The sequence below is a fragment of the Hyperoodon ampullatus genome (genome assembly GCF_949752795.1).
Source record: "Hyperoodon ampullatus genome assembly, chromosome: 5".
NCBI lineage: Eukaryota > Metazoa > Chordata > Mammalia > Artiodactyla > Ziphiidae > Hyperoodon > Hyperoodon ampullatus.
Genome location: NC_136918.1, coordinates 32,818,763 through 32,831,790, shown reverse-complemented (window position 1 = coordinate 32,831,790; position 13,028 = coordinate 32,818,763). Strand labels below are relative to the sequence as shown.

Genomic DNA, 13,028 nt, shown 5'->3' with positions numbered 1-13,028 from the left:
TGCTGAATAAATAAGAGAATGAACTCAACCTGATGTGAGAACTTCCTGTGTGATAAAGGGCAAAAACCATTAAAGGAAAGGGAGCTGTTTGGCACATAGTTGTGAAATCAGAATCCCAACTCTCTGATTCCCTCCCTGGCTCTCTCTGATCAATCATCTTATTTGAAATATGTTATTAAGTTTGTGTCATAATTTGATCCATGATAAAACGGGCAAGGCGTTTTGTTGTGTTAAGTAAACTGAAGAACGGCCCCCCTCAGCTGTTACCTCCCAGCGCCCAGCCCCGACTCTGTAGAAGCCGATATTCTGAGGTCGGGAAGGAGAGTTGGCATGCCATCGGTGTCCACACGCGTTTTGTTCTGTTAAAAGCTCAAGTGTGCATGACGTGTGTGAGCGCCCAGGACAGCCATCAAGTCACTGTTTCTGTCTCCTTGCACAGCACACTGAGCACTAGTTCTGAAGGGGAGCAGCTCATTCTCTGCCGGGACCACCCCGCTCCCCGTCGGTTGAGACTGGAGAGCATGCGGGTACCACTTGAAATGGCCAATTACCACCAATTCATTTTCTGTCCCCTCTTTGGAACGAGTATGATCAAAATAAATGTCTTGCTATGGCAGAAAAAGCCATCATTTTTCTGAGAGGGCTCAGCTGAAACTCATCAGCAGGTGTACAGACTCTCTTCCCCCTTAGAACCACAGTCCTCTGCCCTGACAATTGTGATGCTGGGTGGAAGCCAGCTAAGAAACCAGCCGCCTCCCTCCCTTGGACCCCTCCACTCCCAGGCAGCCCACGCCTGTCCCTTCCCAACAGGCTGAGGTGACTGGAAATTGCCTTTGTCTTTGACATCTCCCTGAAAGCATCTCCTCACATGGTGCCTTTGATTCCTGTTTGTGGTGTCACCACACTTTTCATCACTAAGGACTGAATCTCTCAAGTCAGAGGTTCTCAAACTTTAGACTGCTTCAGAATTACTTGGGGTTCATTCTAAAACCTAGGCACCACCTTACCCACAGATTCTGAATCAAAAAGTATAGAGTAGGCTCAGATAATCTGTTCTTAACAAGACCCTACTCTGCCCAGATGATCTTAATGCCAGGGGTCTGAAACTGAGTCCCCCTAAAACGAGTTCCCCTGCCGAGTTTATGATTAACCTCTTTATCCAAAACTGTATTCCTTTTCTTGTCCTGCCCCTGTTCCGCTCAGGATTGAGGAGCATCAAAGAAAAGGGGGAACTGAAACTGAGCAGGACCTTGTGAGGTCTTCCTGGATACAAAAGCCCCTCCAAGTCCCCCGTTTTGGTTTGGCCTTCCCCAAGTTCCAAAGAGGAGGCTCATGCAGTTAATGATTAGAACAATAGAGCCACAGGACTCCCAGTTCCTCCTGAAGGGATGCAGATAACAATCTGGTGTATATCTTTGAGTCGCCCTGCAGAAACTACAACCCCCATCCAGTGGAGGATAGTGACTACATGCTGACCACAAGCAGCAGACCCCAGACTGGTTGGAACCAGAAGGTTGATGATTAAGATTCCTGAAACATCACCCTGTTACCTCACCACCAACCAATCAGAAGAATGTCCATAAGCTGATCACATACCCTGTGACTCTCACCCCTAATGTTGCCTTTAAAAGCCCTTTCCTGAAAATTATCAAGGAGTTTGGGTCTTTTGAGCATGAGTTTCCTATGCTCCTTGCTTGTCGCCCTACAATAAACTCTGTACTTTCCTTCATTACAACTCGGTGTTGGTAGATTGGCTTTGCTGTGCATTGGACAAGTGGACCTGAGTTGGGTTCTTCAACAGGTCCAAGAACCCCACTTTAAAGAACACAGTCCCATATTCACACTTGACACCTCCCTTGTCTTCCAACAAAATGGACAGCAAGTTCCAGTGATTTTTTTTCATAAATGCTCTCAAATCTACCCTTGTTCCATCACCTTAGCCCATGACCGTGGCCCTAGGATCTTCCCACTCCAACACAGTCCTCCTCTGGTACTAAATGACCTCAGACCTTCACTCTGATCACCTGTTTTCTCTGGTCAAAATCTTTCAATAGTTCCCCACTAGTTATAAAGTGTGAGTCTTTTATCCTTTAGCCTGGTATTCAAAGCTCCAGAAATAGCATGTTGAGGTCAAGGACATGCCCAACATGGGGGTTATCAGAAAGAAGTGACCTTGGATGGTGACTGTCTAGTCATTTGTTAACATAGTAATAAAAGAGGAATTGAGGACATTAAAGGTGTTTTAAATTGTTGTGTATCAAGAAAGCCGTGAGGCTCAGTAACTCCTGGGGAGGAACCTTCTCTCACTGCCTCCCAGGACCCACCGGCCTCCCAACCCTGCCAGATGGAGGCACCCAGGTCCTTCCTTGGAAGGTACTCATCTCAGAAGGATGACTGTTCAGTCAGAACAGAGTCTGCATTCAGAAAATCAAAGTGAGCACACAGGGAAAGGTCATGATGGGGAAGGGAAGAGAAGGCAGAGAGCAGGGCAGAGAGGAATGGGGATGAGGTACAGAGTGTGAAGGGTCCATGAAATTCCAGGCAGGAGGGTCTGAGCAAATCAGGAGCAGGCCTCTGAAGCCCATTTCCCAGCCCTGCCAATTCTAGCTGGAGGATACATGGAGAAGACTGGAACAGACCCTTTGGTACCAGCCTCCTACTATGGGGAGAGGGATGGAGCACCCCTTCTAAGATCAGTGACACCAAAGAGGCAGATGAGAAAGCTTCCCCATCCTCACTCCAATCAGAAAGCAACCCTGACCAGCAGAGCCCTCTCTTATCCCCTCCCTTCCTCCCCCAATTCAGCCAAGCCTCAACCCTGCTCACTTTCTGGACACTCACCCTGCCCAAAGAATCATCTATTATCTACTTGAATGTATTCGAATGATTGGATTATCACCATCAAAACTTAATTGAGAACTTTAATACTGCTAAATACAACCATGGGCAAATGGACATTATTCAAGACATATGCTACAAAGAAAAGCACCAGCAACACTGAGTTAACATAATTATGGTTACTATGAAAAACCAGTGAGAATGGGTAGTGCCTGTCTTAGGGACATTTGTGTTAGAGCTAAATAACTGTAGAGAGCCATTTTATAATGATGGAGCAGGTGAAAAGAGTGTTTGCGTGTGAGTATGACTGCCTGTGTGGGTCTTCCTGGACAGGGAGTTTAGGGATGAATCTCAGCTGTCAGTGGCTATATGCCAAGTCTGATCCCTTGGGACCAAGCAATCTATCAGGGCCCTTTGAGCCCTGCACTAACTTATAAACCCCTCAAGGGCAGGATCCGTGTCTCTCTGCATTCCCACCACCTAACATAGTGCCCAGGGCATAGCAGAGAGGCTAAGAGCGTGGACCTAGAGATTCAGTGGACTTGGGTTTATAGCCTTCCTCTGTTACTAGCTGTGTGACCTTGTGTAAGTTTACTTAACCTTTCTAAGCCTCAATTTCCTCATTAGTATTGATAAGATGAGGGCCAAAGTTATCACCTGCTTCATAGTGTTGGAAGATTAATTAAGATAAGTGAAGTGATTAGATGCTCGATTGCTCATAAAGATGATGAATCCTGAGCTATGAACAATAAAACTTTTATAGACACATTTAATGCCAGGAACCAAATCTCAGGGTTGGAATCCAACCATCCCTCTGATGTTTGAATCTCCTCCCCAACACACCCACCAAGTAACTAACTAGTCAGCATTTCAGATTTTTGATGATGGCTCCCCCTTGTGTATGTTCCCTCATCTATCCGGGACTATGCCCTGAGTGAGCATTTTCCTTCTTAGATGCTTTAATCGTTCCTTCTCATAAGAAGAGTTCTTTTCTAGACCCATCATCATTCCAGTCACTTTTTTCTAACTAAGCATGCTGTTTGTAACCCAAAGTGCTCACCTTTTATTATGCAAAGCTGTTAATTGGATTATACAATGCCCAAACTGGTTTAGTATGATTAAGGGGCTTTAGTCACTACAGCTAGTAAAAGATTGAATATATGGAGTTTAAAAAAATTACTCTCAAATCCTTTTTACACGTTCTTTGGCAGGCAAGAGCTGACACAGTAAAAGCTACAATTTTCCACGGGAGGCTCCAGAAAAATCTGATAGAAACAGGTGAGATTCATTCGTAGTACAAGAACTATGGACTTGAATATTAATACACTCATTCAGAATGGAAAATCACTAAGCCAGAAAATTCTGACATCACTGCCCCTCCCTCGCTCACCTTTGGACTGCTTAAAAGCAAAACACATTACTTTTAAGGGAAGGCACTGGAGCCTCAAATGGGTAATGTCCCACCCACCCCACCAAGACCACTCCTAACCCTTCCAGCCTGACCTCCCTCTATCGCTGCCAAGAGTAGGCACTCAGTTAGATTTCCTCTTCCTGTCCCCTGGCTATAACCTAGCTCTCCACTTCCTGGCCTTCCCCAGGAATACCATCCCCGTCTCCTCTGCCTGAGCTCCAAGCACCAGTGCAAATGCCATTCCATCCACAAGGAACTTTCTCTGCTCTGACTCCACCAGCCCATTGTTGTCTTGCTTCTTTGGCCCTGAACCCAGATAGCCACGTGCCACTCATACATCCTCGGGTATATATGTCTTCTCTTGGGCCAGAGACCTCCAACTCCTAGTACAGGGCCTTGCACACAGGTGTTCCAAAACACTTTACCAATTTATTCTTGCACCACACGGAGGGAGAAGAGGAAAGGGAGGCAGAACAGATGGCCTGCAGAGATACTCACAACAGTTGTTCTGGCTATGAAAAAATGGAATGGAGTTTGCATCTACTAGAAAGATCAAGACTAGCTACTCCTCGTTCTTCTCAGCAAAGTCAGGTCTATCTGGGCTTGAAAGGAGTCCTTTATTCTTGTGGGAAGCCACAGGGTTAGGAGAAAAGAACAGACAGAAGGTGGAGGTCAGCTGATGCTATCATAGAGCGTTCTTATGGCTGTTGCTTAGTACTGTTCCACACCAAACTGGAAAAACAACAGGACTGAAAATTATTCCACTAGCAATACTATGGTAGATGCACTCTATGCCTTTCTGCAGCTTAATGGACCCAAGTTCCAGTTTGATCCTTAGAGACTTATTTCCATTGCTTCAAAGCCCAGAGGGGAAGAGGACACTTTTTGGGAACCAAGGGAGAGCTAGCACAGGGATGATGTGTCAGGCCAATTCTGGCTGCAGATATTTAAATGGAATCTCTTATTCACTGGTGTCTATCTTTGGTTTCAACCTCTCTGCTTCACTCTGCTTTAGGCAAGGTATTCTTATTTGGGAAAAGACCACCCCCAGAAATGGCAATGGGACAAGGAGTCGGGTGGGGAGAGGCTGGCTGGCTCTCCCCCGCCTCTCCACTAGCAGGAGTCCCTGTCTCTTTCTCTTTCTCTTCTGTCTCTCCCCCACCGTCCTCTTTCTCTTTCTCCTCCCAGCCCAGGTATGTCTGTTTCTCTGCTCTCTGTCTTTAAATCTCTCTCCCTTTCTTTCCCATCCTCCACTGTCTGTCTCTGTCTCTCCTTCTCTCTCCCTGTTTCAGGGTGTGTGTATGTGGTCTGTCTTTCCCCTCTCTATGTTAGTATGTGTGTGTCCCTCCTGTCTCTCTTCTGTTCTCCTTCGCTGTCCGCCTGGCTCTTCTCTTGTGTGGTTTTTCTGTAGGACACCTGGACTGGGAGCCAGAAGACTTAGCTTCTGGTCCTGGCACTACCATCAACTAGCTGTGTGGTTATGGCCAAGTTGCTTTACATCTCTGGCCCTCAATTTTCTTGACCCTATAGTAGGTGAGACTGAATGCTCTTCCAGGTCCCCGGCAATTCTGAGATTTTATCACTGAATAAAATGGAACTCATCAGACTCAGGAGACACCCGAGTACCACTCAAAGAGGATGTGACTAAACTGAGACAATACTGCTGGAGGATCTACTACATGCTAGGCAGGTGCTGTGCTTGCACCTCCTTCGGTCCAATGAGATAGGTATGTGATGGTTCCTATTTTAGGGGTGAGGAAACTGAAGCACCAGCAGTGAAGCCACTTGCCCAAGGTCCCATGGCTAAGACTTGTCAGAGCAGGATTTAAACTCAGGCCATCTGGCTCCAGAGTCCATGCTCTTATCCGTAATGCTGCATCACCCTAGCCACCAATGCTCGCTCACAAGCTTCCCACTTAGGATGCAGAGTAAACATCTCTAGACCCCAAATGTGCTCAAGAGTCTTGGATCCAGACTATATGGTTCAATCAATTCTCTCCTCCTTCAAGACACCAACTCTGACTTTTCACACCTCTGCCTGTAAGTGTCCCATCAACACTCTATTGCCTTGCACACTGCCTGGCATGCTCGGGTAGCACAGAGCTTTCTATTTTCAAGTGTGTATGTCTTGTTGCCTTTCTACCTAACCAACCAGGCATCTTGCCAGAACCTAGTGCAGTGCTGGGCCCACTGCCCAGACCCATGCTTGTTGAATAGCTGAGGAGTACCAGGATACTTTGTAGCACTGATGTTATGTCCCCGACTCCTCTGCCTGGGCTGTTAGGAAATACCTGGGACCTTCAGACTTTCACATCACAATTCCTGCAAACAGACTGCAGCTACTCACTGGCAGCTACTGGATGGGTTGGGAAGGAGGGTTAGATGGTGTTCAATTCACAGAAGCAGAAACAGGGGGCCTCTAATAATAATTTCAACTCAAGTCAGCAAATATAAAGAGAACCCCAGCTTCATGCCAGACAGCAGCAGCCATGGCTTCTACTCTCAAGGAGATACTGGAAAAGAAGAGATGAAGCATGCAAAATAAAAAATGATAAATTCATAAAATTCCAATAGCACTTTGACCTTTGAGTTAACATTATTGTTTGCATGTGTTTTTGTATTATTAAATAAAATCGTGGGAGCACAGAGCAGGAAAACTGCTTGTCCAGTCTGATTCTGAAAACTAGGACAGGCTCCTGTATGGCTGGGAGTCGGGAGACCAGAGTCCGAGTCCATCACTGGAACCACTGAGTGCGTTATATTCAGCGCTCTCTGAAGTGCCAACTCAGGCACGGTCAGGCATCAATGCTCGCTTGGGTGTCAGGAAGCATTTGAAACCCACACCAGGTTTCGTAGCCCTTGGTTTTCACATTTTTATTCGTGCATCTGTCCCAGTGTCAGATATTTGGTGAGTGAGAGTTAGCTGGACAATGGGTGAATGACGTCGTGTCCCCAGAAGTCACATTCACATGTCCCGAAAAGAACAATGGAATCAGTCATCCTGGGGAATTCAGTCCTCGTGGAAAATCCAAACCCCTTTACATCCACCTCATAATCTTCTCCTTGCTTTTGGTGAGTGCCAACAATGTGATTCATCTTGTAGAGATGAATTGATAGGGCCTCCATTCCAGAAATGCTCTCATTTTTAGAGCATGATGTAGAACAGCCGCCGATGTAGTTTTATTATACTTTTCCCCAGCTTTAGTGTAGATGTCACGATGGCCACAGAAAAGTCTGATAACAGCTGTTCCCAGAGAGTCCGAGTCTGGATGCTGCCCTCCTGATGGGGAAGCCTTTCACCCACCCTCCTTGCAGCACCTCTGCCCCTCTCCAGCACCCGTCCTAGTACAACAGCCATGAAAACAGCAGGGAGACAAAGAGCACACCAAGGAAGCTGCACAATCCATGGCCCAGAAATCTCCAAAAGTCACTCAAAGTTCACTGAGGTGGTAACACCTTCTGTGTGCCTCTGGAGGCTGGCACCTAACTCTGTCCCAATCACAGACCAACCCTGTGCTCTCCTGTGCTCAGAGATGATACCTTGATCTGAACAATTCCAGACGGCAGGAGCAGACAACTGATGCATTTGCTTCTCCATCCCCAGCAAGCCCCACAAGGGTTTCAGGGCTGGGGTCAGCACCTAGTGCCCATCTCTCCTGAGGCTGAAGTGTCACCTCCGATGACTCATCACTGCCCCAGCCGGGGGACAGGGGCTACAAAGGAGTTAGGGCAGCCCAAGAATGGGGGACACTCCTGAAGGCCTGTCTGCTCCTGGGACTGACTGCACGGTGGTGACCCCACACCCAGAGGGCATCACGACCCCTGATAGGATGCCCCGCTCTCCTTCCAGCCTGTCTCCATCACAGAATATCCAGTACAAGGGCCCCCCAACAACAGCTGTGAGGGGAACCAACACTCCAAAGACATGTCCAGTTGGCTCTCAATTTTCCATGTATATTTCGACATACTTTTCGATTACACTTGGTCAATACCGCAGGAGGTGTGGAAGGAGAGTGAAATGTTATTTTATATGTATAATCTTGAAATTATGAGGTGGCCACAGAAAATTCTGAGAACACGAGTGCTCCCACCCCTGCCTCTCAAAGTGAACCAGCAGGGAGATGATGCTAAACCTTAACTTCCGTCTCCAGCTCCCAACAAGCTCTCCCTACCCCCCACCCAGCTATCAGTCCTCAAAGAAAAGCTCCCAGGGGTCCCCAAAGAGACAGACAGAGAAGTATGAGGAAAAAAGAATGTGTCCTTTCATCCAAAAGGGCATTTGTGGCAAGGCTGTCCTTTCATAGTTAGAAACAACAATTTCTTTATTATTTGTGGTAAAGAAAAATGCTATGACTCTTATAATAACGCAAAAAACAGATTAAGCCAGGAGTAACCTCTAATCACAGAACATACAATTATCAACAGCCCTTGTTTTAAATCGGGTTTCCCAAATCCAAGCTTGCCAAAGAATCCCCTAAAGGCCCTGTACCCCACCACACCCCAACTCTAGCAGTCCACCTGCATCCCTGATTGAGAAGTGGGCACACCATGGGTCCAGCTCCGACAGCGCTCAGATAACCCCCTAGGACCCGGAGCTGTCCAGAGAGCTCATGCCTGGGGGATGGTCAAGCTTCCCCCAAAGAAAACAATGTCATGACTGCAAGGAATTGCTGTCTCTCAGACTGAGCCTCCCTTCACAACACCAGAGGGTGAGAAGGCCTGTCTGTAAAGCTGCTTAAGTGAGAAGCATCAATTAACAAGTCCGGATGGTGTGGAGGGGTGAAGCTGGGGGCTGAACTGCCCTCCTCCCTCCATAAATCAGGCGTTCCCAGGTCTGATCACCTAGGTCAGGGACTTGTGCCACCTGCCTGCCTGCCTGAGACAGATGCCAGGCTCAGGGAAGCAGTCTGTTACCTGCTGGACATCCTGCTGGAAGACGCAGAGCTGCAGCCGCTGGTGGAGCCGCACCTTGCGGTGCTGCCAGATGCTCTCGAGCCGTCGCTGGTGATGCAGCACCTCATGCACCACGTCCAGCACCTGGTGCACTGCCTTGGAGTAGTTGGCTGTGGCTGTGAGGGACTCGGAGTTCCCAGGACTCAGGGGACGCTGCAGCACATCCAGCAGCGCTTTGCCGTCCTGGCTGACCTGCAAGAGGGAAAGAGGTCAAGTCTAGGGAGTAGAGGGGCAGGAGGGGCACAGGGAGGCGAGGCGAGCCTGCTGGCATCCCTGATGAGGACTGAGAGTCTCAGTCCTACTGACACCCATGACGACCAAGGAGTGTGCCACCAGAGCTGCCGCAGTGCCCAGCTGCAGCCCGGGGAGGGCCGAGCACCCCGCAATCCTGAGGGAGAGGAGGTGCTGGGGCTGCAGCCAGTTGTCTGCGAGACCCCGAATCACTGTCTCCCTCCCCCTTGAATTTCAGCTTCCTGAGGGCAGGGACTCGGCCTTGTTTATCTCGCCCCACGCCTGGAAGAGGGCCTGACACTTGGTACTTGATAAGTATTTACTTGATAAATATTCTCACTGACTAGGTCAGGCAGCAGATCTTTGTTTCAGAAAAAAAGCTGAATATAAGTTGACACCAAAAACCTCTCTCCCTGTTCCCTCTTCTATCCTCACCTTCCTCTACCTAGCTCTAAACTTCTAGGTGTGTGACCAGAGGCAAGTTATTGACACTTAACCCCTTTGGGCCTCAGTTTCCTTGTTTGTGAAGTAGGAATAGAAATGGTACATACCCCATAGAATTGCGGTAAAGATTAAATGAGTTAACACATACAGGGCACTTAGAAGAGGGCCCGGCAGGTACTGGCTACCAATTCTACCTTTATCATCATCATCATCATTTTTCTCTCCTTTACTTCCTTGTCATTTTCTTCCTTTTATACTTACCCTTCTTTTGCTCTCCTTCTATATATATATATATAGAGAGAGAGATATACATAGAACCTCCTTTTTTCTTCTCCTGAAAATGTTAACTTCCCTGTCTTTCCAGAACACGCAGAATAAGGGAGGGACCCTTAGATTGTGGACACAACGTCCATGCTCCTGGGTTCCCCAACACTCACCCTCAGTGCTGAAACCAGTGGGGGTGACATTCCCTGCCATTCCTCACTGGATTCCTGGCAATATTTCTGGAAAGTGGCATCATCTGATTGACACCTGTGGCTCTCCAGTGCTTGGCAGATTATCCAGCGAGCGTGTGCCTTTCTAATTTAAAACCATGGTGACTAGGGTATTGATAGGAATTTTAAGACCCCAAATTAATCTGGTTAACAAGGAAGTCAAAGTTGTTTTGGAGTTGAAACGGCCTTTTCCTTCCATCAAGGTGTGAAAGGAGGTGTGCTTGGTACGAGTTAAGAAGGAAGTTTTTTCCCCTTCTTAACTTGTACCATGCTCCCAGCCTCTGATTTTTCAGCAGAAGAGCCTTTTAGTTTGTCCTTCACTTCCACAGCAGCTTCTCGCTCCTGCAAACACTTATCTCCAACCTGTGGTGAGTTGTGCTCTGGACCTTCCAGTGAGAAAATTAGTATTTTTTGATGAGCTGCTTTATAAAAGGGGTGGCAGGGCTAGTGTGTGCATGCCCGCTCACCAGACAGAAAGCAACTCCAGAGGAGCACAGCCTTGCTTTCTTACAGTCCTTCCACAGAAGAGACAGTCCAGTCTTCACAAATAGGGTGAGGTAGGGGTGTGTGTTTGTGTGTGTGTGTGTGTGTGTTCACACATAGGGTGAGGTAGGGTGTGTGTGTGTGTGTGTGTACACACATGTGCACTAAGGCAGTTCCTGCCAATGGCTGCATTTTGACATCATCATTAATAGATCAAGGATCTTAAAGATGTCTCCAGAGGGAGAAAAATGGCCTCTCTTCTTCTTAGTCCAACTCAGGCTATTTCACAGCACACAGGCTGGTACTCTTGCCACACACCCATACCCCTATACACAGCCAGGACCCCTGGGTGTCCACTGGGTTCTCACCTCTGTGTAGGCCTGGGTCACCTGCTCATACAAGGACTGGTGGTGGTGGATCGCCAGCTCCAGGTCCTGCATCTCAGACGGCAGGCCACCTTCGCTGCACATCTTGCACCAGGCGTCCACTCCCGACAGGAACTGGAAGGAGATGCCGGCTGGGTCAGTGTGGGAGCACTGGGGGCGGGCAATGGGCAGATTATGTACAGACGGTCAGATACCTTGGGAAGAAGCATCAGGAACTCTGAAAGCCTTCAGAGACCACTGCAGACAGTGGAGTTTTTTCTTTAATTTTACAAACACCAACCCCAGGTAAGAAGTCAGACCCAGTACCTGTTTAGGAAGTATGGTTTCCACAAAGAAAGATGATTATTACGAAACTGCTGGGGGTGGGAGTTGACTTCATGTTCAACAGGTTATATCCACACACTGATGATAAAATACAGGTGTGCAAACAGCTCACTACATGACGTGTGTATGTGAGAGCTTCTTGTCCTGTGCACACTCACAGGTACAAGTGAGAGGCAACATATAATGAAATGGGATGTTTCCACACATGTGCTTTATAGTGTAGACATTGAGCTGTGAAGAGTAGCAAAGAATGCCTCATTCAGGCCCATCAGGCACCCCAGGGAACCTGCAGAGACCATTCCCTCAGGGGATGGAGATTAACACTCGAAAAGATCCCTGCTATTGGATCAGAACCCCAAGGGGTGGGAGAGAGGAGGGCAGCTCAGCGGGACAGACTGTACTGTGTCCAGAGTGGCTCCTGGGATGTGATCTATAGATATAGATCTTGACAGACATCAAATTATTTAAAAATTAAAATTAACAACTGCGGGAGACTATGGGTCTCCATGCACAAAGGGTGAGCTAACTGAAATTACTCAGATTTATTGAGTGGAAAATACACCTCTAAAATGCAAATAATTCTTCACCCAACAGTCTGGAGTGGTTCTGTCTGTGATTCTTCTTGCCTGGGTGCACAGCTCCATTTAAATTATTTGCCTAAATACCTTTTTATCTCATTGCCGAGAACAGCCCATCTGAGGACAATAAAGAGCTGCCTAAATAAACGCATTGAAAAAATAGCCTTGAATCCATTGTCTGCGTGTGAGTGTGTGTGTGTGTGTGTGTGTGTGTGTGCTTTCCAGCTAAAAAGAAGCATGGTTTATGAGTTTCCCTGAAGGACTGGCAATACCCGAGAAATTGCATTAAAAAATAGATACAAATAAAATTGCTTCTCATCCAAACTAATCCAAGTCAGGAAACAGCAAATAGAAGTTGAGTCCTCCAGTTACTCTCAATTTGGGTACTGTGTTTCTACAACTGCCTGAGTTCCCCTCTTGGTATCATGTCAGCTTTCAGTCCTTAGCCACTTGGCTGTGGCAGCTGATTTTTCATTCTGTATGTTTTTAATCGCAGTAAGCCGTCTCCTAACAATTCTGGCAGAGTGCTGGGTGACACCCAGAATCAGGTTGCATGTGCTTGCTAATATCTCAGAAGCTCCTTGCTCCATCAACAACCATTTCATAAAGGAACCTGAAAGTAACTTGACAGTGTGTGTCAGTTGTGGGGGGAGCACCTCTTCAAGGTCTTTGGAATTTCTTTGTAATACTCTAACCAGAGTCCTATAGTAGAGCCCACAAAACGGTCATCTCAAGGAGAGAAAGACAGAGAGACAGAGAGGGAGGCACTGAACCTCCCTTGCCAATCTGGAGAAACCTTGAACAAAGTGTGCAAATAATAGGTTGAAGAGAGAACAGGAGATCAGACATGAATATTCTCAGGTACTGCCACCATCATCTTAAAACA

At 47.4% G+C, this 13,028-nt stretch overlaps 1 protein-coding gene across 11 annotated transcripts in view; it reads right to left on the bottom strand.

Annotated features, from left to right (window-relative positions):
• Nucleotides 1–13,028, bottom strand: part of KALRN (kalirin RhoGEF kinase) — a gene marked incomplete at both ends in the record, with an annotated part of 640,695 nt that overhangs the window by 347,962 nt on the left and 279,705 nt on the right. For all 11 annotated transcript variants that reach the window (XM_079705108.1, XM_079705114.1, XM_079705116.1 and 8 more), the window contains 2 exons: nucleotides 9,164–9,394; nucleotides 11,223–11,354. In XM_079705108.1, coding sequence (XP_079561234.1) covers nucleotides 9,164–9,394; nucleotides 11,223–11,354 — 363 coding nt within the window. The remainder of the gene's footprint in view (nucleotides 1–9,163; nucleotides 9,395–11,222; nucleotides 11,355–13,028) is intronic.